The sequence below is a fragment of the Ascaphus truei genome, chromosome 5 (genome assembly GCF_040206685.1).
Source record: "Ascaphus truei isolate aAscTru1 chromosome 5, aAscTru1.hap1, whole genome shotgun sequence".
Classification (NCBI taxonomy): Eukaryota; Metazoa; Chordata; class Amphibia; order Anura; family Ascaphidae; genus Ascaphus; species Ascaphus truei.
Window position 1 is genome coordinate 56,289,967 of NC_134487.1, and position 26,598 is coordinate 56,316,564.

Genomic DNA, 26,598 nt, shown 5'->3' on the forward strand with positions numbered 1-26,598 from the left:
ATGGCACTTAAAGGGTTAATTTAGCCCTATTATCACCATTACTATAAAATTTATGTATATATATTATTATTTAGTTTATAGGTTACCAGGTTATTAGTGCCAATGCTTTCTATATTCCACATATTCTTTGTTTTTAAACCCTTTTTTTGTTTGTTTCTTTTATGTATAAAACTTTTACTATTGTGTATCTTTAATCGGTTCATAATGTGTTACTTTGTGTTCCTTTGGAGCGCTTACTACTTCCTCCCTATGCGTACTGGTATCATTCAAAACTGATTGGTTCCCATTTCATTGGCTAGAGCATACTCACGTGATTAGTTTCAGCCAATAGACACACAGTATTGCCTACTTAGGGAGTAGATGACGGAGAGGGTGTTACTCTTTGATAAAGTTCTATCTATAGAACGAAACGCGTCAGAGTTTCACAGTTATGTGGATGTTCTTTTTCTTTTTGATGTAATTAAAGTATTTTAGTTTTTATGCGCCTGGTTGGAGTTTTTTCAGAGGAGCAGTGACCGCCGTTTTTTTCACTTAACCTTTCATACCTATTGCGAGCAGGAGCACGCCACCGATTACAGCAACAGCAGCAGCTTTTTTCTTCAGCAGCACCGGACAGCTTCACAGTTCAGCAGATGATGTTTACCGGCTGAGACAACCCTTCGTTTGACCAGATGCAGGTGAGGCTAGCAGTAGCTGGAATCGTGACTTACTCTGGGGCTCTATCCAACAGCCCCCATTACATGGTCGTGTCTGGTGGTGCACCTGTTGGCAACAGGACTCCTGAGTCTCCCGCCTGATGGTGTTCGGGGATTGTCAACCCAGACAGGCAGCTGAGGTAGTGTGTGCGAGTCCTACCTATATCACGTGCAGCGCCTCCACCTCATCAGGATATCTGCGTCCGCAGGGAGATGGTTCTGATGAGGAACTTCTCTGTGGTGCCATCCTCTGTAGAGTAACTCCAGACTCACACATGAGGGTATCTTTTATCAAGAGCATATTTATTGACATCTTTATGGGCCAGCTGCCCCTCACAGCCAGCTTCTTAGCCGCACATTTTGGTTTGCTGTCCCTTTGAAAGGTACGCCCTCTCAATGGAGTGGGATCCCCTCTCCCCGTAGGGAGATCACCCCTGTGCCAGGTCCCTGGACACAGTGTAGGCCTTGTGGCTGGTTAACCTTAAACTGGGCCACTAGTTACTGCACTAGTGGTCCCACTCTTAAGTCTCAACCCAGACTTGTTCCTCTGTTCAACAACTAACTTTGGGCAGTGCTGTGCCTTATATACTGCAGGAACTGTCACAGCTCTGATGTCACTAACAATGGACTCAGAGTATGCAGCCACTCCCCTCCATGTATATGACACCTCACCAGGGTGTGAGGGCAAACCTCCATGATTACTGCTGGCAACCCTGTGACTTACCAGGCTTACTGCCAGCAGGAGTGGAATTGCAGACCATTTTACAGCATGGCTACATATCTATGAGGTGCCATGGGATATAAAAGGTGAGGATGGAGGCCACAGTTAGTTAGTCTCAGGCATGAGTGCAGTTCCAGAGTTTTAGTTCCAGCCAGAGCCAGTTATAGGTCCCAGAGTTCTGGGCGCGTGTGAATGCCTGTTGGGGTCTCTGGTAGCAGAACCTGCTAGACACAGCGCTGTAACATTGAATGGAGAATCTCCTCACTGCGTTCCCTGCACCTAGGCCTATAGGGTGTTCCCCAGTTACCTCAGCTAGGGGTGTGTGTATTTAAGTATGTGGCAGTTGTGGATGCTATTTTCCAATAAATCCACTTTTATTATCTCTGTAGTTCTGTCTGGCGAGTTGATCCCTGGTGTGTTAGTCCTGGTCTCCCGTGACACGCTTTACTAAGGCTGCAAAACTGGGGCAAAAGCAGCATATTTATCAAAGGAATCCCACCGACAGCAATTGGAGTTTTGATTAATCTAGTGCAATTGCTGTGCAATAGTTTTACCCCAGTATTGCAGCCTGGGAATTTTAGAAAATAACCTATTTATTTCTCGCTCCATATATAATTTCAGAGCTGCAAAATTAGGGGAAAGCTGGTGGTGTACAAAATGTAACAAAGAATAACACTTCATATTGTCGTACGGTAAGGTGTGTTGCAAAATGATGATATCCTACTATCTGTTTGGCTAAGCTTAGTCTCCACCTCTAAGTGTGGGACTATTTATTGGGAGAATGCTGAAGGGTTGGCATATGTACAGCCTCGGACTGTGTTGTGGTGGCTGACAGGTATGGATTTGCTCTTTGGTGTTACCCTCCTTCTGTCTGTATTTTCCTCTCTGTTAAATACTTGTTTTTTTTTTTCCATTGGAAATAGTTATTTAAATTGTTACGGCATTGTATAAATTTACACGGACAGACAGTAGGTAACTGTAAAATAGAGTAACCCAGACTGTGACATTTCCTTAAGACCAGCGTGAAATACAAATACTAGTGTTATATTTTCCTTTAATCCTCAATATTCAGTGTATTAGTCCCACTTGGGACGATTGAATGTAACATGTTGAATGTAGTACAGTGTTTGTACAGTTTGTACAGTGATTTGAATGACACTACAATTATTTTTACAAATCCTCATTCAGTACTGAAGAGATTAGCAATATATAAAGCCGATGCCATAATCATTTTGCTCTGTGTGCTTCAGCCTTATTATTTTCTTTCTCCTTTAAAAAATAATCCTGGTAAGTTAAAGAAGATCTTATTTTCTAAGTTTTATTTACTATAAAGCCACCCCTGTTCTTCCTTTCTATGTTTCTTAATTTTACATTACTGTACCTTAATAAATGTAAAAAGCACTGCAGCTACAGACCGTTTATGGATTAAGAAATCCATTCTGCAAAGAGTGAGCCTTTGACTAGGGTGACCAGATTTAATAAAAGTAAAAACCTAATTAAAACATTATTTATAAAACAAATGACATCACCAACTATGCTCCTCCCTTTTTTGTCTGTCGACCCCTCTCTGTCCACCTTTCTCTCACACACACACTATTCTCTCCCCCTCACCAACCCTATTCTCTCCCCCATCCCTCTGTTCTCTCTCCCCACCCCTTCATTCTATCTCTCCCCCATTCCTCCATTCTCTCTCCACCCATTCTTTCTCTGCTCTCTCCAACCATTCTCTCACTCCTCCCTTCCCACCATTCTCTCTCTCCTCCTTTCCCCCATTCTCTCTCTGCTCTCTCCAACCATTCTCTCTCTCCTCCTTTCCCCCATTCTCTCTCATCTCTCCACCATTCTTGCTCTTGCCCCATACTTACATGTTCTCTCTCCTGAAACCTCTGTTCTCTCTCTATCCCCATCAACCCATTCTCTCTCTCCCCATCCCTCCATTCTCTCTCTATGCTCATCCCTCCATTCTCTCCTCCTTTCCCCCCTATCTCTGTCCCCCCTCTCTCTCCTTTTCCCCTTTCCATGCATGCAGCATATATACACATACATGCGCACACACACACACACACACACACACACACACACACACACACACACACAGCCACACACAATCCATGCAACACACAACCACACACAGTCCATGCAACACACACACAATCCATGCAAAACACAGACTTACACACGTATCAGCACACTTACCACAACTGCACAGACCCTGCTTCTTTCCTTCTCGGCAAAACAGGGACATCTGAAAGATCGTCGGGATACTGGGACAGTTCCATAAAACCCGGGACGTCTGATCACCCTACCTTTGACATATCTAAATGTTATCCCCCCATAGATTACAGATAGCCTGCAGAGTAAATGTAAATCATTGATTTGTATACACAGACTGAGTTGAAGGAATTTCCATGCATATGGTTTCTTAGTACATTATATTGTACTGAAATGTTATTGTTATAACTCTTTATTAATGAAAATACTGCTTGAAGTTGATTTAATAAATGGCGAAAATCTATAATGACTTTTTTTGTATTGCTAGGAAAATCAACATGTTCCACGCAAAAGTATTCAGATGGGTTCTGCTAATAAGTCTTTTTCATAATGGTAAAACTCAGGTATGTGTATATACCTTCAAATAACACAAAAAGCCTGAAAACACAGACTGACACTGAATAATGAAGACAGAGTGATTGTGAAAAGATTCCCCGAGCCTTATGTAAAAGGGCAGCATTACCGCAAGGGGGTAGGCTACCTCCATACCCTTTACCTCCGTTTCCTTAGGCTTGCAGAGGGTCTTAACATGCCGCTGGGGCATTGACTTTGGGGGAGGGAGGTTATACAGTCTGTGGGTAGTGGTAAGAGCAGGCATCATGCGCCTCTCCTGAGAAGATGTGCAGTAATGGCTGATGTGCATGAGCTCCTTTGCCAGCTGCAGTCTGAGGCGTGTGCCCATGAGGACAGTTGGCTGCAGTGGGAGCAGGGCGGTGGAGGCTTTGGTTGGCTTCAGTGGGGCTCCAGCAGTGTCCATCAGTGGACCACATGGCAAGGAGGTCAGAATGATGCATGTGGCCCCCTGAGGGTTGTAGTCCAGAGAGGTAGCAGTGGGAGGTGTTGCAGGCCAGCGGCCAGGCAAGCTGGGGTAAGAGTAGGCCCCTTGGAAAGCCTTTCTCCCACATGGAGTCAACACCCCCTTTAGCAATTGGGCCCCAGGGGGAAGAAAGAGGGAGAGAGGCCCATAGTAGCCCCCAGGTTGTGGTTGAGCTAAGATGTTTTGTGCCAACTCAGGGAGGGGGGGGGGGGGAGTTGGCCCTGTCAGGTTGTCTGGCGGGGGGAGAGGAATCCCCTCTAAATGTTCCGCAGCAGATGTTGGTGGCCTCAGAAAGGAAGGTACCTGGGCTAGTGTTGGTAGCCAGAGGTGATCTCCCTGGAATTGGGTCACTGCCTGGGGGTTCAGGGTGGCCTGGCTGAGCCGGTAAGGTTTATGATGTTTCTTTTCGTGATGCTTAAACGTGCATCACCAGCCCTTTTGTGTTGCATTTACCAACGGAGTTAGTGGGTGCAGATTCTGGCATGAGTGCTCAGTGTGTGGCGGTGCCCATACAGCAGTTACATGCTTCCGTAAGGGCAAGGTTGAGGGGGGAGGGGCAGGGCAGTTCAGTAAGCTTTGGCAAAGGGCAACTATGTGAGTGATCATGAAAAAAGATGGTGGGTTGGTTAAAGCCGTTCCCCAATAATGAGGCAGCCAGCCTGTTATGAGTTGGCTTTCGGGAAGGTTTTTTGGATTCTTTTTGAGAGAACGCCACTCTATTTAGAAGCTAGAAATTAAAAAAAATCGATCCAGGAGCATGGTGAGATTGCTACGGAGAAGATGTTTGAAGAGGTTCTGGTAGGGAGGATGGAAGATCTGTTTTCATCAACCCCTTTGCCTGATCTTAGCGTGCCGCCTTTGGGCATTGTTACCAAAAAAGAGAAGGGGGATTTTTGTCTTATCCAGAATTTGTCCTACTCTGAAAGATTATTGGTGAATGATGGTATTGACAGGTGGCTTTGCCCAGTGTCCTGCGCTGCCTTTGATCAAGCAGCGGCTTTAGTGGGATGGTACGGTCTGGTGTATGGTGCTGGTGAGGGCCAACATGCAGTTCACTTTTTAGTTACTCCCGAAGTATCCTCGCTGTTTACATCTGGTTGGGTGTAAGTTAGATGATTTTTAGCTTATTGATATTTGCTTACCCATGGGGTGCGCTTTATCGTGTTTTTATTTTTAAACAGTTAGCACCTTCTTCGAGTGGGTGGTATGGAAAAGAGTGCAGGCAGTCGGGGTTCTACATTTTCTGGATAACTTTCTTTTTGTTGATCCAGGTGAGTCTGAGATATATGCAAGATGGTTAGAGGAATTTTTAGCAATGACGCTCAAATTTTGGTTTCTGCTGGAGGATAAAAAAAAATTGCTTTTTTTTTGGGATTGAATTTGATACCACGAGGATGGAGTACAGGCACCCAGGGATACGCTTAGGAAACTGCTGGGGGCTCTGGAGGTTTTCTTGTCTCTTAAAGAAGCTTTGCTTCATCAGTTCCAGTCTCTGTTCGGCCACCTGGTCCTTGCGGCCAGAGTGATGATGATGGGAGGATATTTTCTATACGCCTGATGGCTGCTATGGCTGGGGTGAAGTGTCCACACCATTTTGTTTGGTTAATGTCCGGCATTAGGAAAGGCCTGGGGGTTTAGCATACTTTTTTGTGGTACTATAATAGCAGGACCCTCAGGAGTTGCCCGCCAACATCCAACAAGGAGCTTTAGCTTTTTACCGATGGGGCAGGGTCAATAGGCGTTGCAGCCTACTAGTCATTTCCTTCTGCATAGGGGCAGCCTGGTTGGGTTTGGGCGTCAACATGATTTGTTGGATTTGGAGCTGGGAGTCGAAACCGTTCTCTCAGTTATATTCGTTTTTCAATAGTTTAGGTAGTTACGCGTTTGCCTTATGTTTTGTTTCCTTGTTATGCTTTAAGTGTTGCTGCCACAGATGTGTGGATCGAGTCCACGACTCAAATGTTCACTGAGCCTAATAGCAGGTCATGGTTTGCAAATATGGGAGAAATGTGGGGCTGATGGGGGATCATGCAGCAATTTTGTTTTGGTGGGATAAGAGGGGTTTAAATTGGACCCAGTTGTTGCCATAATTGGTGGTGTTTGCCAGGGATAAGAAGCCTCCTCAGGTTTTATGGCTTCACATTGGGGGTAATGACATAGTAACAGTTAAGTCATTATGGTGGACTTGGTACAGATTCAGGTTAGGTTTGTCAGTTTGCATGTTATTTGGTGAACATCACTCATAGGAAGATTTGAAGTGGGGCTCAGCTGGCTCGTGCTGTCGAGTAGGAAGAAAATCAATACGGCCGGCGGAAGTTTGTTCTGCAGTCAGGCAGCAGGGTGATTTTCACCCAAATTCTAAGTCGGTTAACAATGGTTGTTTCGGCTGGACAGGGTGCGTTTGTCTGGATTTATTTAATGTCACTATTCAGGATGGGGTAGAAAAGGTCCTGGTGGTTCTGGAGGCTCAGGGGCTAATTTAAAAAAAGGTTGGTGGTGGCTGGTTGGGGGGTAAGTGTAGGGTAACCTTGGCAGACATGGCTCGGGTACTGTAATGCCTGTGGTAGCATTATATTGGCGGGTTGGCAGGGTTCATTGAGGATGGGGTACCTGGGGCTCATTTTCAAAGCTCATGATGAGTGATCTGAGCAGCTGAGACTGTGCGACACCTGGCATGGGGGTTTTGCGGGGGATGGTTGAGCACCATTGGCTTTACTGGTTGGTGGAGTACTTGAGCAGGGATTTGGCAGTACTGTTTCTGTTATTGGTATATAAATAAATATTGTGGCCGTTGAACCTCCAGAACTTTTATTGTGTGTAAGTTTTATTTACTGGTATGTTTCAAGAGGTGGGAGTGAGCAGCATTAAATGCTCTGAGGTAAAGTATTATTGTCCCATTGTAAAAAGAGCACAGTGTACTGTACTAATTGGGTTATGAAGATTTTGTTTCTGCATTGTTTTGACACATAAATACAGGTATTGGTGACAACTTGGCAGGATCATGAACATGGCTTGGCACTATCTAGTGGGAAGGGAGAAGTTTTCATTGTATAATATTGACTGAGTGTGCTCACTGAACTGCATTATTAATTATGTACCGTAGGTCAAGCAGACATGTTCATGTCAAAATGAAATAATACTGTGTTTTTTCATGGCAGAGTACTGATGACGAATCAATCTCTCAAGGTAAACTAAGTTTTACTTATTAAAAACACTTTTTTACTCTTTATCAGGATGCGGCAGTAAAAACTTTTGGTACATTTTTCCGTTTCCAAAAAGATCTATGCATTTTGTTTGCATAATATAGTGTGTGAGACATCTCTTTATAGGACACATCTCTACACAATAGACTTGTAAATCATGATTGTAAATATTATATATGCAACACATTGCAATGCATTGAAATTCTGTATTTAACAATATATTAAGGTAGTATTTCTGTTTGTGTCTGCAGGATACGACTGTTCACATATCTGGACAAGAAATAATACATTTACTAGTGGAATATACATGATAAAACCACTGGGATCCAGCAGGTCTTTTCAGGTATAGTGACCTTTTTTTAAAGGAACTACAAGTATTCTGTCCTCATCCCACATAGCACTGTTAGACTATGTAGCTTCATCAGATTGATTAAGATACATCTGATCACCTAAAAGACTGAGGAATTGCCAGTTCATCTCCTTGGACATTCATCCTTCTGTCTGGAATTTCCAGGACTATATTCCATTTGGACATTCTAGACGCCGGTACCCCTTTTTGTTCTATTGTTCCATCCTGATTGTGCTATCAGATTCCACCAGGCAGCCCAGTACCCTTATAAGGTTTTTATTTCCCTAGTTAGGGTCCACTCACTTATTATTTTAGCGCTATTCACATCAATCTTTTTTTCTTTCACTGTTAGACTATACAGACAGGTCAACTCCTCTTCAACTTCTTGCATAAAGGAAGGGTGTTCTAAATTCCAAAACATTTATTAGAGCAGACATGAACAGCGCAAGATGCAACCCTGACATTCAATAATCAAAAAAGAAGAAATACCTGGGAGCTAACTCTTGTTGTGTAGAACTGTAGAAACAAATATAATACCAGGAAGATACTACCTTCGTGGGGGTACGCAGGGTGCCCCCAGAGAATGAGTGTCTTCCTGAGGCTCAACCCCACCAGGATCAATCCCGGATCCTCAAAACATGCAAAAGAACAAACAATAAGGGGCACACACAATGAGCCATAGAAAATAGACAATGTTTGCACACATTCAATGGAGACTGACATTCTCCCAAAGATTTCTGTCTCCATTGAATGTGTGCAAACATTGTTTTGTCTATTTTCTATTGCTCAGTGTGTGCTCCCCTATTGTTTGTTCTTATTCAATAATCAACGTAGGCTGAAAAGACAATGCTTTCCTAGGCCAAACGTGAACACATAGGATCAGATGCAAAACAAACTCCCATGCTGCAGCTCCAGTAACAGAGGACACCCAGGTAGCTCCTGACCCCTGGGATCACAACTCGCAAGACTGCTGAGCTCTAGACCTAAGTAGCAGAAATAATATTACATGGATTTCTGCTAGGAGCAGGCATAATAATGGATTTTAAGCTAACTAAAATCAACAAATAGATGTTCTACTGACAGACAATTAATTCTGAATACAGTACACTCTCCGCCTGGTATCTTTACAGTATCACTATTTTAGGTCTGATAGTTCTGAAGGTCTTCTCTGAGCCCTGTATTGATGTTTTGACTTTATGGACTTTCCTATCTCTGCTGAAAATGGTTTTAACTGTAAGTCCCATTGACTACTCATTACACTCAACTTGCTTGTCTTTCAGTAAGACAAGATCACCCACTTGATAATCTGGTCTATTAGATTGGCATTTGTGCGGACTTTGATGTGTTGCGAAGTATTCACGCCTCCAGTGGTCCCAGAATGTGTTTGCAAGGCTTTGCACCTGTCTCCACTGTCATTTGAAGACATATTTAGTGTCAAACTCACCGGGAGGTACTCCAATCTTCTTGGTGAGAAGCATATTAGGAGTAAATATGATTGGAGACTTTGGGTCGGTAGACACAGGAACCAAATGTCTTGCATTAACAATAACTGAATTTATAACAGATTATTGGAGATAAGGAAAAATCAGAAGTATTAAACAAATTATTTGCCTCTGTGTTTAGCAGTGAAGAATCAATTGCAATACAAGTGCCGCAGGAGGAAGCCACAACCACTATATTAATGAACAATTGGTTAATTGAGGAAGAAGTTCAGCTTGATAAAATGAAAGTAAATAATGCACCTGGCCCCGATGGCATACATCCAATAGTTCTTACGGAGTTAAGTTCCATAATAGCTAATCCATTACATTTAATATTCAAGGACTCCATTTCCACAGGCACAGTACCACAAGATTGGCGTAAAGCAGATGTGGTGCCTATATTTAAAAGGGAGCAAGATCACAACTGGGGATTTACAGACCTGTAAGCCTGACATCAATAGTGGACAAGCTACTTGAAGGTTTAATACAGAATAATATTTAGGAATACCTAAAGGAAAACCAAATCATTAGTAATAGTCAGCATGGATTTATGAAGGATAGGTCATGCAAAACTATCCTTATTAGTTTCTTTGAGGAAGTAAGTAGGATTTTAGACCAGGGTAATGCAGTTGATGTGGTCTACTTAGATTTTGAAAAGACTTTTGATACGGTTCCACATGAGGTTGGTGTACAAAATAAAGCAAATTGGACTCAATAACATATATGCACCTGGATTGAAAACTGGTTGAAGGATAGACAACAGAGAGTTGTCATAAATGGAACTTTTTCAGGTTGGGCTGAGGTTGTGAGTGGAGTACCTCAGGGATCAGTACTGGGACCCTTGCTTTTTAACTTGTTTATTAATGACCTTGAGTTTGGCATAGAGAGCAAAGTCTCCATCTTTGCTGATGACACAAAATTGTTTAAGGTAGTAGAATCACAGCAGGATGTAATTTCTCTCCAGAAGGACTTGGATATACTGGAAACTTGGGCAGGTAAATGGCAGATGAGGTTTAAGACAGATAAATGTAAGGTTATGCATTTGGGAAACAAGAATAAACAGGCAACTTACAAATTAAATGGGGATAAATTAGGAATCCTTGATGGAGAAGGATTTAGGTGTGCTTGTAGACAGCAGGTTTAGCTATAGTACCCAAAGTCATGCAGTAGCTGCAAAAGCAAACAAGATCTTATCTTGCATTAAATGGGCAATGGATGAAAGAGAAGTAAACATAATTATGCCCCTTTATAAAGCATTAGTATGACCACACTTTGAATATGGAGTACAATTTTGGCACCACTCCTTAGAAAATACATTATGGAACTAGATAGGATGAGAAGAACAGAAAGCGCACACTTCTTGGTGCAATAACGTTTTTACTAGATTAATGAGACAAACAAACAAATAGTGGTAATACACTCACAAACATCCGAATAAAATAAGCAATTAGCCGTAGTTCACAGATCCGCGCTGGAGATATGCAGAGTTGTCCTCACGGGGGGATACTCCGCCTGTTGCTGCAGCGTGTCCGCTGCTTGCTTCCGCCTTTCCGGTAATGGGAGGTTCCTGCTGTCTCTCGTGACACCTCCCTAGTGCGTCACCATGTAACCTCCTCCGTACGGCGTCGCAGCAACCCTGGCGGTTGCAGGGATGATCTCACTCCAGCCCGGGCCAACCACGTTAACCCGTTCCCTGCCTTCTCCCTCACAGTCTTCAGCTCTGCAGAAACTCAACAGCTCCGGTCGTAGTATCACCATGCAAACCACCCTACATGTTTCGAGACGAAGAGGCCACGCCTCGAAACATGTAGGGTGGTTTGCATGGTGATACTACAACCGGATAATCTGACGAGGAGAGGCTAAATTAGATTTATTTACATTAGAAAAGAGGCGTCTAAGTACAAGGAGCTTTCAAAAGAACTATTCATCCCAGTGGCAGTACAGAGGACACAGGGTCATCCCTTAAGGTTGGAGGAAAGGAGATTTCACCAGCAACAAAGGAAAGGGTTCTTTACAGTAAGGACAGCTACAATGTGGAATTCATTACCCATGGAGACTGTGATGGCAGATACAATAGATATGTTCAAAAAAAGGTTGGACATCTTTTTAGAAAGGAAAGGTATACAGGGATATACCAAATAAGTAAACATGGGAAGGATGTTGATCCAGGGCGTAATCTGATTGCCAATTCTTGGAGTCAGGAAGGAATTTATTTTTCCCCTTATTAGATATCATTGGATGATATTTCACTGGGATTTTGAATTTGTCTTCCGCTGAATCAATATACTGTATGTATCTGTTGTCCATATTTAGCATAGTTTGTACTTGATGGACATATGTCTTTTTTTAACCTCATCCACTATGTAATTATGTAACTAGGAAACTTCAGCCATGAGAGCTGTCAGACTTCATAGGAGAGATGAGCGGGGCCAACATATAGTAGTATAGCGTTCAGGATGTAGTGAACAACTGTAATCAGACATTCCCAGGCTCCTCCTTTATGAGAAACATGAGCAGAGTTGAACACCAATGTACACCTTTGGTCAAATACTGTAGGTACTTCTCAACACTGGTGCTATCAACATTGCATGCATTGATCCCTATCTCTACACTAGCTCCAACAGAGTTGAAGCACAGTTATTTAGCAGGTCCTCTAATAGAGAAGAATCTTCGAAGGGCATTTATGAATCTTTGTGTCCATAGATTCAATTACTTCAATGTGTATAGCACACATATTCATACAGGTGAACAACACAACCCAACATTTTTTGTTTGTGTACCCTCCCCTTATCCGACGTGAAGTGACTACCCACAGTTCGAAAATGTTGAGTTCCACATAGATGATGGGGGGGGGGGGGGCTGTCCTAAGTCGATCAGCTGGTAGATCTACCATCTTTTGTTTCTGGTTTCTGCCTCATAGTTTACGGTATGAAATGCACCTGTGGATTATACCGGTATGGCATCTCTTTGCACCAGTGATCCATAACCCTGCCATTCTGGTAGCTCCCTCTAGAAGTGTTGACTCTGGTGTTTGACCTGTTCATGGTAGTGGCACACTAGCAGAGAAGCAATGTGATACTGATCAGGAATGATGAAATTAATTTGCTCACACTTGTCCAGCTTGTTTAGGCGAATTCCTCAAGGGGGCTACCCTTAGAAATATTTTCCTTCTTGTTGATGCAGCTTATCTCATCTGCATATGTTGCATGCTGAATGCAGCCGAGGATTATTATGTTTTTGGTCTGACAGAGTTCAGAGATTTGGGCAGAGATGTCAACAGCTGCAACTCTTCAATCCATCATCAGGTGTCTGATAGAAACAGCACATGATGTGGAGAAGACATGCTACAGCTCTTACAAGCATTGTCCATTTTCAAAAGTGGTAGAAGCGATGTGAACCAAACTGGTTCTCAGGTGTAACGCTGGTAACAAGAGTAGGCACATAAGAACGGAACTTTGTTTCTCATTCAAGGTTTGCATCTGGTGTAGAAATGTTGCTCCTGATGTCTAGCATCTGGGTCCTTTCAATAAGTGTAGGGAGGAATATCTTAGTTCTGCCATTTACAGTCCCTACCATGTAACCATCCAGCTAATGTTCTGAGTGTATAGGGAGAAGTGTTACATTGTATATCAAATACATCAAAGAACTCTGACCTGATTAATGATTTGTTGCTTTTATAGTCTAGAATACGTAAATAAAGGGAATGGGGAAGAAAAAGGGAGAAATATCCGCATCAGCCTACAAGAAAAGAGTAGATTAGAGCACACTCCAGATGCAATGTAGGGCTTATAGCAAGGCGATTAATGTATAGAAAGGTGCCCTACTGAATGCACTCACTGTGTGAAGATGTGTAATGATAATGTGCAAATAAATCCCTTTTAATGGATAATTAAAAATGATATAATTAGGGGAATCAGGTATATAGACCTGTCCCGAAAGAAAATCACTATCTATTAAAACTTCCAAAGTAAGTATGCTATAGCGGAGAGGAAACTAGTAAGTCCCTGTTAGAAAACCCCCTAATACAATGTGGGGTCCCTGTCCTCTAGTGGAGCTTGTTGAGTCTGTATATGCCCACACTTGGGTAGTTATGACGATGCATATATTTTCTAAAACATTAAGCTTGAATAATAAATATTATGAGCCCGATGTACTGAGTGCACCAAATGATGCTCAGACTTTGACAAGAGACTAATAGATAATAGTAGTTACCCTCAGAAAAGTAGAATACTTAAAGTCGAGAGAAATGTAAATCCACTAAGCATATAGTAGGAACTAACATCATGCGTATCGGTTGATGAACAACCAAATAGGTTGTAATGGTAGGCAAATATACACTGATACGTCATCAGTAAGTGTAAATGTTAGTATCAGCTGGTGCTATCCATAGTGTTTTTACTCCTCGAGGCGTGGTTCAAAGGACCACATCAATTTATAGCCGTTCTATGTAATGATCTGACTAATGCAAGATTAATCTGGTTTGACTATGAATGAGTAACTATATACTTACCAGCAGCACACCGTTGTATATTCACCCTGAGGCTATAAATTGATGACTTCAAGATGAAAAAAGGGGAGAAAAGAAAAAACACAATAGCGTAATATAGTCAAAAACTCATGTTTATATTGATAGTGAAAAAATTCAAACTCACAAATAAACAGTATAAAAGAGCCTTAAGTTATGGTAACCTAAGAAGGATCTCACAGTATGCCCCTTCCAGTTCCAGGTGCTGTCATAAGTAAGTCCCGAGATCAGTTCTGGCTGAAATGGCTGTGGCTGTAATAGTTCATTCCAATGTAGACCGTATGAGGATTTTTCACCCGGATGATTTCTGCGTCTAAGTAGCAGAGGCAGAGAGTAGCTGTACGCACTGGGTTATGCCGTGGAATAACGCAATGTGCAACAATCAAACGCGTTTCACTCTACAAAGAGCTTCCTCAGGGATTATGGGATAGTAGCAAACTCTTGATCTTTTATATTTAAAAAAATCAATGACGTCATAAATAATATAGCTCTAATATTAATATTAAACTCTAGTTCATATACTGGATCTATAAAACATAACAGACATAAACAATTTATTAAAAATATAAAAGGAATGTAAAAAACTATATAAAAGCAAATATGTTGAGAATAAAATCCCATGTGTAGTTAGGCAAACTACCACAAGATGGTGATAAAGAGCACAGATGCCATTAATCATAGAATTATACACCTTTCCTGAGTCCTTTTGGATTTATAATTTCAGATTCTTTTTAATAATACTAAGGGACAATTTAAAATCAAACAATTCATAAATTGCAAAATGAATTATGTGGTCTATTTATTGATATGTCCTTGTAGATTGCAATATGTAGGTTGAACTACACAACCTTTAAGAGTCCGGATTTTAGAATACATTCGGAACATCATTATGGGACTTGAAACCCATAATGTATTGTTACATTATAAAAAATGCCACAAATCCGACCCTACAGGTCTGTCCTATATCGGTTTAGTCAGTATCCCCCAATTGGAGAGGGGGTAATAGAATTATAGACCTTTCCCGCAGAGAGTCCCTTTGGATTTATAATTTAAACACTCTCCGACCAAAAGGACTAAATATTGATATAGATGTCAACTCCTTTATCAACCAATTTATGTTTTATTTCTTATTAACTTATTAATATATTTACATTTTCTATTATGGTAGGTAATATTTCTTAATATATTTATATCTATATATACATTCATTTTATTTAGAATAGCACTATCTAATGCTCAATATATGATTTATGGTATCTGTGCTCTCTATCATCATCTAGTGGTATTTTGCCTAACTGCACATGTAATTATTTTCTTAACATATTTGATTTTATATAGTTTTTTTTACATTCCTTATATATTTTAAATGTATTTGTACTAATTGAATAAATTGTTTATGTCTGTTATATTTTATATATCCAGTATATGAACTAGAGACTAATATTAATATTAGGGTTATATTATTTATGACATCATAGATTTTTTTAATATAAAAGATCAAGGGGCCTATTCAAGTAGCCTTCATAACCCACTTATCGACCATTTTGAGCTGTTATCGGGCAAAAATGCCTACAGCAATTCAGAAAGCCTTGATAAGTTGGCGGTGAATGCATTTTTTTCGCCATTTTTGCTCTCGTCCAAAACATATTGCCAAGTGAGCCGCGATAAGCCACTTATCGGCAGGTTTTGAAACTCGTGCAATTCTAGCAGCCTTAATTAGGTTATAGAGGCCCTAGAATGGCAATTTCCTCCCATATTCCTCTCGCCAGAAAAAGTTGGCGTGAAGCTGGTGAGAAGCTTCTGAGAAGGCGGCGAGAGAGGGACTTAGAAAAAAAATGCATTTTCCTGCATCGGATTAATGCCGGGGGACTCCGGAGTTGATACACATGAATACCAGCACCGGATGCCCCTTGCATGAATCAGATGCATGAAAAATGCATTTACAGGCAACTTCATTACCTTAGCAGCTAACCGTGAAGGCAATGAAGGGGTTAACTACCAGTGCCATGTTTATTGTGGGTAGCGGGTGTGAGTAAAGGTGGTATTTGGCCCTTGGTGGGTGTTTAGGCCTTGCGGGGGTTGCGGGTGGAGTTAAACCCTTAATGAATACCGCTACGGTAATGAAGGGGGTAACCCCTCCCGCTACCCACCCAGTAGGTATAAACACCCACCAAGGGCCAAATGCCAACTTCATTGTTCCTCGCTACCCACAATAAACATTCAAAAACTAAAAAACCCTACTACCCACCACCTCTACCCCCAACAACCCGCCCCCTCCCCCCCCTCCAACACATACAGTACAGTAACGGGCAAAATTACTATTATCCTGATATGGATAATAGCTCATTTGCCCATTCTAAATTCAAACATTAGCCAGCCAGCATAAATAAAGTAAATAAAACTTCTACTTACTCCTGCCATCATGAAGGGTGTCCTCATCAGCATACTCCAGGTCCATATCCTTTGTTGGCAGCAAAAGTAAAGAAAAAAATACAATCTAATGGCCCCTAGCCCCTTAATCACCATAGCAATTAATAACCACTATATTAATTAAGGGATTAACCTACCCTCTCCCGTTACCCACCCGGGAGGCCTAACTACACACCCCAGCACAAGTACCCCACCCTCTACCCATTGATTGGCACAGTGGTACATCATACCCATATAATATGGCATGATAAGCCACTATTGTAGTCAATGGCTAACCTATAAAAAAATTAATCAAGCACAACAATACACAACAATTAAAGAAATACACAAGCACCTAAACACCCCAAGGATAAAAGAACTAAAAAGCCTCAACTACACACCAATACAATTATTTTAACACCAAAACCGCAAAATAATAAAAATTATGTTATACCAAAACACTAGAATACAATTAAAGAAACACCTAAACAACAAAACAAATCAAGAAATTAAACCACTAACCACTCCTAAAATGTAGTTTAGTGTAGGACCAGCATTAATTTTGGTTATACCTTGACGTTGGTATGCAGCTTTATGACACTTTGGCCAAAAGATTTAACTAAATAACCAAGTAAATATTATTATTATTATTGAAGTATTTAAACTTTATACTTATTACTTTATATGTTTTGCCAATTGGGTGTAGCATTGGGCACCCCTGTCTTTTGTTGTATAAAGTTGAGAGATATATGCCCTTTTTACCAGCAGGTATTCTGTGAAATGGACGATGATGGTGGCTGGACCCTCATACAAAAACATAATGGACAAGATGGACTGTCCTTCGATAGAACATGGAATGAATACAAACTGGGGTTTGGAAATATCACAAGTAAGAACCTTTATATTGAGTACTCCATCATATATAGCTTTAGTACACCTGGTGCTACAACTATATCTCAAACAGCTTTATAAGCAGCCACATCTGGGGAGGAATAATAACAACATATTTCTGATGTCTTGACCTACATGACATCTCATTAGGCAGAAATGTAAAACAAACATATATACATATTTTAAGTTATGGTGGGTGAAAAAGGCAACAGAAAACCTTCACCGTTGGCATATAGCCAATACAGAATATCACTTGTGAGCACATTCACATGTCTTAGACAGGTCTGCAACCTGCCTTTCACCATTATCACCTCGCATACAGTGCTCCCACTGCAGCAAGGGATTCTAGGAAATTACATGCAAATGAGCACACAATGTGTCTTTATCCAGATTATACAATGAGCAAAACAAGATAATGAAATAAATTGTAAATTTAGTCACAGGAAAAGGCAGACACACAATGTTACACAAAATACAGGCAAAAAACACACTTACTTGGGAACTGGGGTGCAAACTCCTCTCCTAGGTGCAGGGAAATCTACCTAAGGATTTTCCCCTGACTGAGAATTAGCCTGCCATGTCTTAGAACTGAAATCAGCCTGCAGTTCCAGACGCCACTCCTCCCCTCTCTCCAGAGGTATGGAGTAACTTATTTAGACAAAACTTGCTTAGAATCTTGGAGAACTCACTGGAGAACTAAAAAATCTGATTTGCATAGGGGTTTATAAAACCTCTTGAGAGCCATTCACAAACTACTACCCGCCCCCTTCCCTATGTTACGCCGGTGCTGCCCGCAGACCAGACCTGTCCCCTGAGATGAAGGGGGAAGTGGTAATACACGCACCCGCAGCAAAGGGAGCGTGTCCGGAGTGTGGTATAAAGTGTTGCCAGGCCAGGTGTAGAAATGTAGACAATACTTGCCGGTACCAGATGAAGAGATAGAGTGAAGAATGCCTTGCCGAGGTCAGGGAGTGGAGAGTGGAGGTAGGTTGTAGTCCAAGCTGTGTTCAAGGGGTAACCAGAGTGTGCGTTGTCCAAGGAGTGCCGAGATCGAGAGCCAGGGGTGGTAGTCGTACGAGCCGCGTCAGAACCTGTGAAAACACTAAGAGAATCCAGGAGTACTTCCATACAGAGACTATGTCGAGCAAAGACTGAGAGCAGAGAGGAGCTAGATAAAGCAGGGGGATCCAATCAGGAACAGAGGCGGGACAGGAAGAGCTACAGGGAGACACTGCAGATTGGTGCAGGCATAACAAGCCAGGTGAGTCTTGTTGGTAACCTGAGTATGCCCCTGCGGGGGCGGAGCCTGAGGTCCGGGGGAAAGGAAGAAGGTTGTGCAGAATGAGCGCGCTCCGTAACGCGTGTACGCTCGTGGACCATGCCAGAGGAGGGTGCAGGTGTGCGTGTGGGAGGCCGTGGGCGCGCCCGGTGCTGAGCAGAGGAATCGCCAAGGGGAGTAATCCCGCTATGGCGGCAGGGGCGGGGAGCCGCGGAGACCGGTAAGGTAGGGTTGAGTTGTGTGTCCAGGGGCTCCCTGTGAGAAGAGAGTGCTCTGTGTGGGGAGCGTGGAGAACGCCGATTCCTGACACCCTATCAGAAGTGTGAGAACATACTCAGCAGCCAATCAGAGCGACATACCTGACAAGACAGACGGGACCCACAGGACAGAAGCAAAACATAGGGAAAAAACGGGAGGGGGGTGGGGAGGCAGTTTGGCCTTGTCGCCATATGTGGAACTTCTTAAGCCTCCAATTCCTATTGATCAGTTCTGTCTCTCTGGATAGCTGCCGACCTTCATTTTATGGCCTACCTGTCCCATTGCTATGTGGTCATGAATCCTGCTTTGTTGAAGGAGAACGCATTTATTGCTATCAACACAAAATTGTGGCAGCTTCTACCCCCGGGATATCTGTCTGGGCTAACCACGGCACGCAGACTTTTAGGAAATTTGAGCCAGTGTCGTTGAACCAACTAGTCAACTGTTCCATCTGGCAAACATGCCAAATTCTGTTCCTGATTTTGGGGATTACTGGTATTTCAGATTGCTTCCACATCGCTGCGATCTCGCATCTCGTGCCATCAAAATATGAACATCTTTTAATTAGATTACAGTAAATGACAGTTCAGAGATAATGCACATAGACTTTGTGAAAATACAATAATAACATTTTTCTTAAATCTTTTCCAACATGTATGATCTTCTTCAAATAGCATCTTCTTCAGGCTTGCTCTTGGACACTTTCTTCTGTAAAATGAGAATGTCATATTAATAATCGAGAAGAAATAGAGGCATGAATTACATTGTGTGGTACGTGTACTACCGATAAACTTGTATGTGCATCCGTGTTTCTATGGAATCTAGTTGAAACTCAAAAGCGTGTCATTGAATTTCTGCGCATGCGAGTTAGTATGGAACCTAGTTGAAACGCAAATCCGTGTCATTGAATTTCTGTGCATTTGAACTGTACAGTATGTAAGAATTTTATTGAACGCATACACATGCTCATCATCCCGTTAAACCTGCAAAACAGGAATTATACAACAACGAAAATCTGACTTTTAAAATAATACAATCTTCTTTAACTGACTTCTTCTTGCTGTCTCTTTTATATGTTCAAATGTTAGATAATTGTGAGAATGTTATTTAGAGAAGTAAATACCGTAGATGCATGAATTACAGTACAGTACATTACCTGACAGTATCGCTGGATGTGTTTCCTACACGAACACAGTGCTGATGCTCATTAGCCCGCCAAACCTACAAAACAAATATGGCAACAAGAATTAAAAAATAACTACAATAAAGTACGTAATTAAAAACATTTTCTGTTAAACTGTATTTATTAGATGAAAAACGTTTTTTTTTAAACTATTTATTCAGTTCATAAATTCATCTTCTTCAATCGGAAGACTCCAGGATACAAAACAGTAATAATAGATCCAGAACTCACTGACTAATGGAACAAATCTCTGGAGTAGGTAAATGCCAAATCAAAAAAGTGTTTAATATCTGCACACGTTAAATACACGTAGCAATGTGACACAGACACAATAATACAAAATACACAATGAAAAAATAGGTAGCAAAAGGACAAAAACCCAGGGATAAGGAGTGGAGAGCAAGTGGGGCGAAAAAAGACAAGGGGCAATAAATAGGGATAAACAGGGGGGCAATGTTTCGGGGACAGACCCCTTCTTCAGGCCCGTTCCCTCTCGCCCACAAAGGGACAAAGAGGTACTTCCCTTACCCCAGTACCCCAACAACAATAAACAGCGCCCCTGATTTACTTAGCACTATACCTTCTGCATAGATAGTTATCGTTACGTAAACAGTTAATGGGTATAGTCAGTGTAATACCATAAGTAAGCTTTGCCTCATATACTGGAAAAACACAAAAGCCATTCGTTACAGGAGCAGAGTTGTCAGTTTTTCTTCAGCAGCTGGCAGCTATTCATGCTATCTGGTTTGAATGGGGTGTTCCCTGTTACAGTGATTACTATGTTTGTTTGATAGAATCTATTAAGATCATTCCATTGCAGTTTCCCTATTTTTACAGAGGGAGACCTTTGTGGTTTGGGTCAAAGGGAAGTACCACGTGTCCCTCTTTGAGGTGCCGTGGGAACGGGCCTGAGGAAGGGGCATTGAACCCCGAAACGTTGCCCCCCTTTTTCCCACGACATTAACTCCCTAGAATTCCCCTTTTTTGGCTTTTGTTTACCCTTTGTTTCCCCCCTCCCTTATGTTGTTTCCCCTTTGTCCCATTCACCTCCCTCCCCCATGCGCCGGTTAGGCTTACATGTATTGGTATATAATTTTTCCTAGATATGTGTATTCATGCCGTATCTGTCTATGTATAGATATTCTTAAATTGTTTCATTTTCAATACAATTCATTTCTTTGATACAACACTGTGTTGAAATATCATTTACTACTTTTATTGAGTGCTGGGAACACCTACCTTTTCCTGTATTAGTACTGGGAAGGCTCAGGGTCCCTCCCTTTGTTCCCTTGCACCTTACATACTTTATTTTTCCTTTTCTCATCTGTAGTGGTGTCTATAGCGTCATTCTTTTTTTTTCTTTGTTATTCTGCACCTTTTATTTTATTTGCACCGCCTCTGGCTGTTTAAACATGATTTTAAATGTTAACAACAAATACAGAGAATTGCATCACAGTTTCTATGGCAACAGTGGTAAACACGTCTGGGTTTATAAATCATGACGCATGAGCATTAAGAATGGCATCATGCTTTCCATGTAACGTCCGTAGTTTTGCTTCATCACTTCCAATTTCCCCTTGCGTATATCAGAATTATCCATTATGTTTATCCCAGCAGAGAACGCTATTTCTTAGTGTTTAACTAATAGGGCGGGTATATATAGATGTTTGTGTAGTCATTTTTTTACTAACCCCTAGGAATAACACATGGGCCCAAACGTTGGTCACCTACCATGTCTTTATAAATACGTTTTTAATTGAATGCCTGGAGATCCTTTGCCTTATACCCTGTGCTGATGAAAAGGCGCACTAGTCTTTTTCCGAGAGCACCCAGTAACCCGGTTTTACTACCGGTAATTTGTGTACATAACCTTTTTGGATAGCTCTGAGGAAGACTTCAGTCAGTCCAGGGTTTTACATTAACCTCAACAAAGTAAAAACCCGCCCTGAATGCAATTATCCGAGTGATCGGGGGCCAAGTTATACCAAACTAATACTAACTAATTATAGCAAATATCTATGGCAACCTTTCTTATTGTGCAATATCTTTACACTGTTCGAGCTTCCTACAACACTTTACAAGATAATTTGCTGCCAGTTGTCCAGCAGCAGAATGTATTTCTGTGAGTCCATCCTATTGCTGCTTCAGAGGTTCAATCTGGCTAATAGATTGACTTTATACTTGCTGTTGAAGGTGAACACTGGCTGGGGCTCGATAACATTAATGCGCTGACTGACCATATCTACAGGATCCCTGAACTGCGCATCAGCCTTGGGGACTTTGATGGAGCTGAAGCCGTTGCACATTACAGCTCCTTCAGAGTTGATCATGAGACAAATTTCTATCAGCTCTCTTTGGGAAACTATTTTGGCAACGCAGGTAAGTGCTGAGCAGCAGAACTTGTACTTTACTTAGCCTTGTATGTAAATTATTTTAACCTCCTTAGCTATGGAGATGCACTCAGTTTAATAACTTTTAACTTTGTCCTTGTTCTACTAAAAAAAAAATTGAAATGTGCATTTTGAAACTGAAGCCTATTGATAACATTTAAATAATGTTTTCATCATTAAAAAAAAACAAAAAAAACATATGAGCATCCAGTATAAATCTGCATACAAATTAAACTCAATGATCCATGTCTTGTTTACATCTGAGCAGAATGTTGTTTTTAACAAGATACATATAGATGTTTGAATTGAATGGTCAATTTAGAGTACTGATGTGAGCATAAGATAAATGGCAGTCAGTCAGAGTTCATACATATAATTGCACCCTGATCCTAAGATGCCATGAAAAGGGGCATCATACATGCTCCAGACTACTATGTGTGTTCAAGAATGCCCCTATCCAAAAATACCACATTCAGTTTGTTCAAAGAAACAGAGAAGGCTCTGTTTTTCGTCCAAGACAGGGGTGCGCAAAGTGGGGGGCGCAAGACTTTTGGGGGTGGGGGTCACGGCGGTTACAGAGACCCCGCTCTGAGTATGCAAAGCCCCTGTAAACGTACTTACCCGGCTTCAGTCACGCCTCTCCATGGCAACGCGGCGTCAAATGACGCCCGTTGCCATGGGGACGTGACGTCAAATGATGCCGTGGGTCACGTGAACCCACAGCGTAATTTGATGCCACATTATAGATAAGGGTGGGGTGCAACCCAGGAGAGCAGGCAGGGGGGGGTGCAACCCAGGAGAGCAGGCAGGGGGGGGGGTGCAACCCAGGAGAGCAGGCAGGGGGGGGTGCAACCCAGGAGGAGAGCAGGCAGGGAGGTGCAACCCAGGAGGAGAGCAGGCAGGGAGGTGCAACCCAGGAGGAGAGCTGGCAGGGAGGGCGCAGCGCAAGACGTTTGGGCTCCCCTGATCTAAGAGCTTAAAGTCTCTCAGTATCCTCACCCAGGGTACAGTATGCTCTTTCCCTAACACTATTCCGAAGCCTCCAACTACTATGGATTTTGAAAATAATGTATTAATAGGGTTTTGTTGTCCCAAAATACACTGAGCCGATTACAATAATTCACTTGTTTATTATGAGCCTAGGCTAAGCACACGTCATTTCAGCTCAGTCAATAAGCCTGTACTCAGATCCATGTAGTGTTATTATCAATATGTCTTAAAGCAGCACTCCCTACCGAGCGCCATTTCGTTTGCATTGTATTTACTTTTACAAACACACACAATACTCCTCCCCGTAAACTCAAATCCCGAATCCACCACCCCATACGCTATATATTTATGTATGTATGTCTTTATTTGTATATCAAAAAGGAGTGCTAGTGGGAAAAGCAGATAAGTATTTAACGACATGATTTGTCATGTTGGATGTAGCATTGAGGCTTTCTGTCTTTTTATATGTTGTTATTTTTTTTTATTTTTTTTTACAAATTTTATAGATTTCTTCTTGAATTGTCCAATGCTTTTTTTATTTTAGAAAATCTGTTACTCGGTTCAAGGGGTATAAGCATGGGAAATATGAAGAGCCCGGGAGGTTACAATGGAGAACTCCCCAGATTCCACTACAGAAACTACTGTATAAATTGAGAAAATAATGGGGTTTTTTTTTGTAGTGAGCAGTACATGCTGAAGGGGCAATTTATTAACATTGTAGGAGTTAAACTCGTGTAGCCCTCTTACCCCCACCCTAAGTGAGATTGGGGTGGGCAGGTGTATTTGACTACTTACAGTATCAGTGTGGTGCTGTACCTGTTTGGCAACCAGGAGGGCTGAGCTTCCGCCACGGGGAGCCTGGGGTAGTCAGCAACTCCGCAACTTGGTCCCACGCCGCGGTGCGCTGCTCCTTGCAGAAATGATTACACCCTCTGACTCATCCAGGGAGGGATCTCCAGCCGGAATGATCCTTTACCACAGTCTCTGCTATGAGGTCAGGCACTCTTCCTGCTACACGCTGTACTGACAGTCAGGCACTGTCATGCAGCATTTCTCTTTCTCTCTGAGTATGGTGAAGGAGTCCCTGTCTTAAAGCAGTCCCTATAACATACAGTTATTTCTCTACAGTGTCTCAGGGGACTAACTGGGCCCTGGGGATATACCTCTAGCCTAGTCCCTGCATGCAGAAGATCTCTTGCTGTAGATTCTGTCTGATCCCAGACTCTGGCAGCTCACCATGTGCAACTGGCACTGGTGATATTACACACACTGTATAACTTAGAAAGCAACCCCCCCCCTTCTTCCTATGAGGGGCCTTTCACTGACAAAGTCAAAGCCCACTACTCTGGATGCACTGCACACAACACTGTTGCAACTAGCTATCCTGCTCAGCTAAAGTGACATCCTCCCTATCTGGGTTTGTACCTATCTGCAGCAGCTCACTGGTGACTCAGGGCTATCTTGGGCCTGGGGAGGGTCTCTGGCCTAGTGCATGGGTCCCTGACCCTGCACACCTACCTCCTCCCCTGTCTGCTTCCCCATCCTGACTGACTTCCTTCCTGCCAGGTTGCTAATATCCCTAACTAGATCCTCCCCTTTACAGGAGAATCCCTCAGCCCTATTGGCTAAGCTCAAGCACCTGACTGCCTGCTGCTATGCTTCCTGGGAAGTGTAGTTCCCCAGAAGGCTCCTGCCTATGGAGATCGCATGGCCTCCTCTGTAATGGCCGCCTACCTTTTCCTGTCTGAGCCTGCGCTATCCTAATGGCCGCCGTGCCACTTCCCTGTGCATGCGCAACCTCTAGAGGGCCTTCCTGCCTCTCTGCCTTCTCCTGCGCTTGCTCTGCCACCTCTAAGATGGCCTCCGCAACCGTCCGCATTTGCGCAAGCGTTCGCGCACGCGCGGTCAACTCCAACATGGCGGCACCCGCCCAGATGGCGGCGCCAACCAGTGGAGAACCGCCGGAGCCTCCCTGCGTTTCCTTCTGCTGGCTATCTCGCAGCACCGCCCTAACTAATCGCGCGGCACCTGCCCTTACGCCAGGGAGAGCACGGGGAAGCATCCCATAGCCGGGGACCCGCACTGGTAAGGGGACCAGGGTAATACTCGTATATAGACTTGTACAGGAAATTGCTGCTTTAACATTCTATGAACACAGCAGTGGTCCAAGATGTTTCAAACTCTTCAGATACAACCTGCACATTACTTGATTTATTTCAGGAGATGCGTTTAGAGGAAGAGACAGCGACACCAACGAGGATGGCAGCTTTTTCAGCACAAAGGACAAGGACAATGACAACTGTTCTCCATGTCGGATGGGAGACATCATATACTACAGCTGCAGCGAGGATGAATTTAGCGCTGGATGGTGGTTTAACCGCTGTGGGATAGCTAATCTGAATGGTCAATGGCACCCACAGGGAGCAAATATGTGGTGGGCTTCTTCAATTTCTTGGGAAACATGGAGAAGTATCCAGTCACTGAAGTTTAGTAAGATGTATTTGAGACACCATTAGTAGGGAAGTTTAAAAAATTTTCTAGAGCTGAAGATTGATTTAAGTTCAAGTGAAATGTCAAAGTATTTTACATTTCTCTATTTACACAGTTTGTGACTTAATGCTAAATCATTTATAACATTGTTTTCTGTGCTTTATTCGGTTATTTCCTTGAAAACCCTGTATTAATTAAATGGGTCTGCATGTGATTTTGTGTGCAAGCCTTACTTTTTATATCATGTAGGCCAGTCATTCCATATCATTTACCCGCTCCAATTCTCAATATATTGTCACCCATTGCATGTTGCCTGATGTAAAGTCTACTGACTGTGGTGTTGTAGAACACCGTTACATTTTAAGTAAGGCAAGTGCTCTTTTCCCCAAATTATTAAAGGGTTATAGAGTGAGCTTCTATTAAAAAGTGAAAGAGGGGATATTAACCCTGATACTGGGTCAGAGTTCCTCTGTCAATTCCTTGTGGTCTTTTTGTTTCCTCCTGTGGCTTATAAAGCCTACAAAATGAAAATTATAAAGCCTACAAAATGAAAATATATATATCTGCGACACGCACATTTAAAATCCGGTAGCTTGGGTGCCCCTGAAACTGAATTGGATAGTCAAAATACATAAAAAGTGCAGAC

The 26,598-nt window shown here is 42.4% G+C and overlaps 1 protein-coding gene across 1 annotated transcript; it reads left to right on the forward strand.

The window, feature by feature from the left end:
* Positions 1-558: 558 nt before the first annotated feature.
* Positions 559-26,151, forward strand: LOC142494380 (angiopoietin-related protein 5-like). The gene is made up of 7 exons (XM_075598928.1): positions 559-677; positions 3,956-4,031; positions 7,663-7,690; positions 7,959-8,050; positions 17,240-17,360; positions 22,276-22,461; positions 25,683-26,151. The coding sequence occupies exons 2-7, from the start codon at positions 3,966-3,968 to the stop codon at positions 25,976-25,978; spliced, it is 789 nt and encodes a 262-aa protein (XP_075455043.1). The 5' UTR covers positions 559-677; positions 3,956-3,965; the 3' UTR covers positions 25,979-26,151.
* Positions 26,152-26,598: the final 447 nt, after the last annotated feature.

Excerpts from the sequence above, each read along its gene's own strand:
- LOC142494380 (XM_075598928.1), top strand. The coding sequence starts at position 3,966 with ATGTTCCACGCAAAAGTATTCAGATGGGTTCTGCTAATAAGTCTTTTT. Across the intron at positions 7,691-7,958 it reads TGACGAATCAATCTCTCAAG|GATACGACTGTTCACATATC; the intron begins GTAAACTAAGTT and ends TTGTGTCTGCAG. Across the intron at positions 22,462-25,682 it reads AAACTATTTTGGCAACGCAG|GAGATGCGTTTAGAGGAAGA; the intron begins GTAAGTGCTGAG and ends GATTTATTTCAG.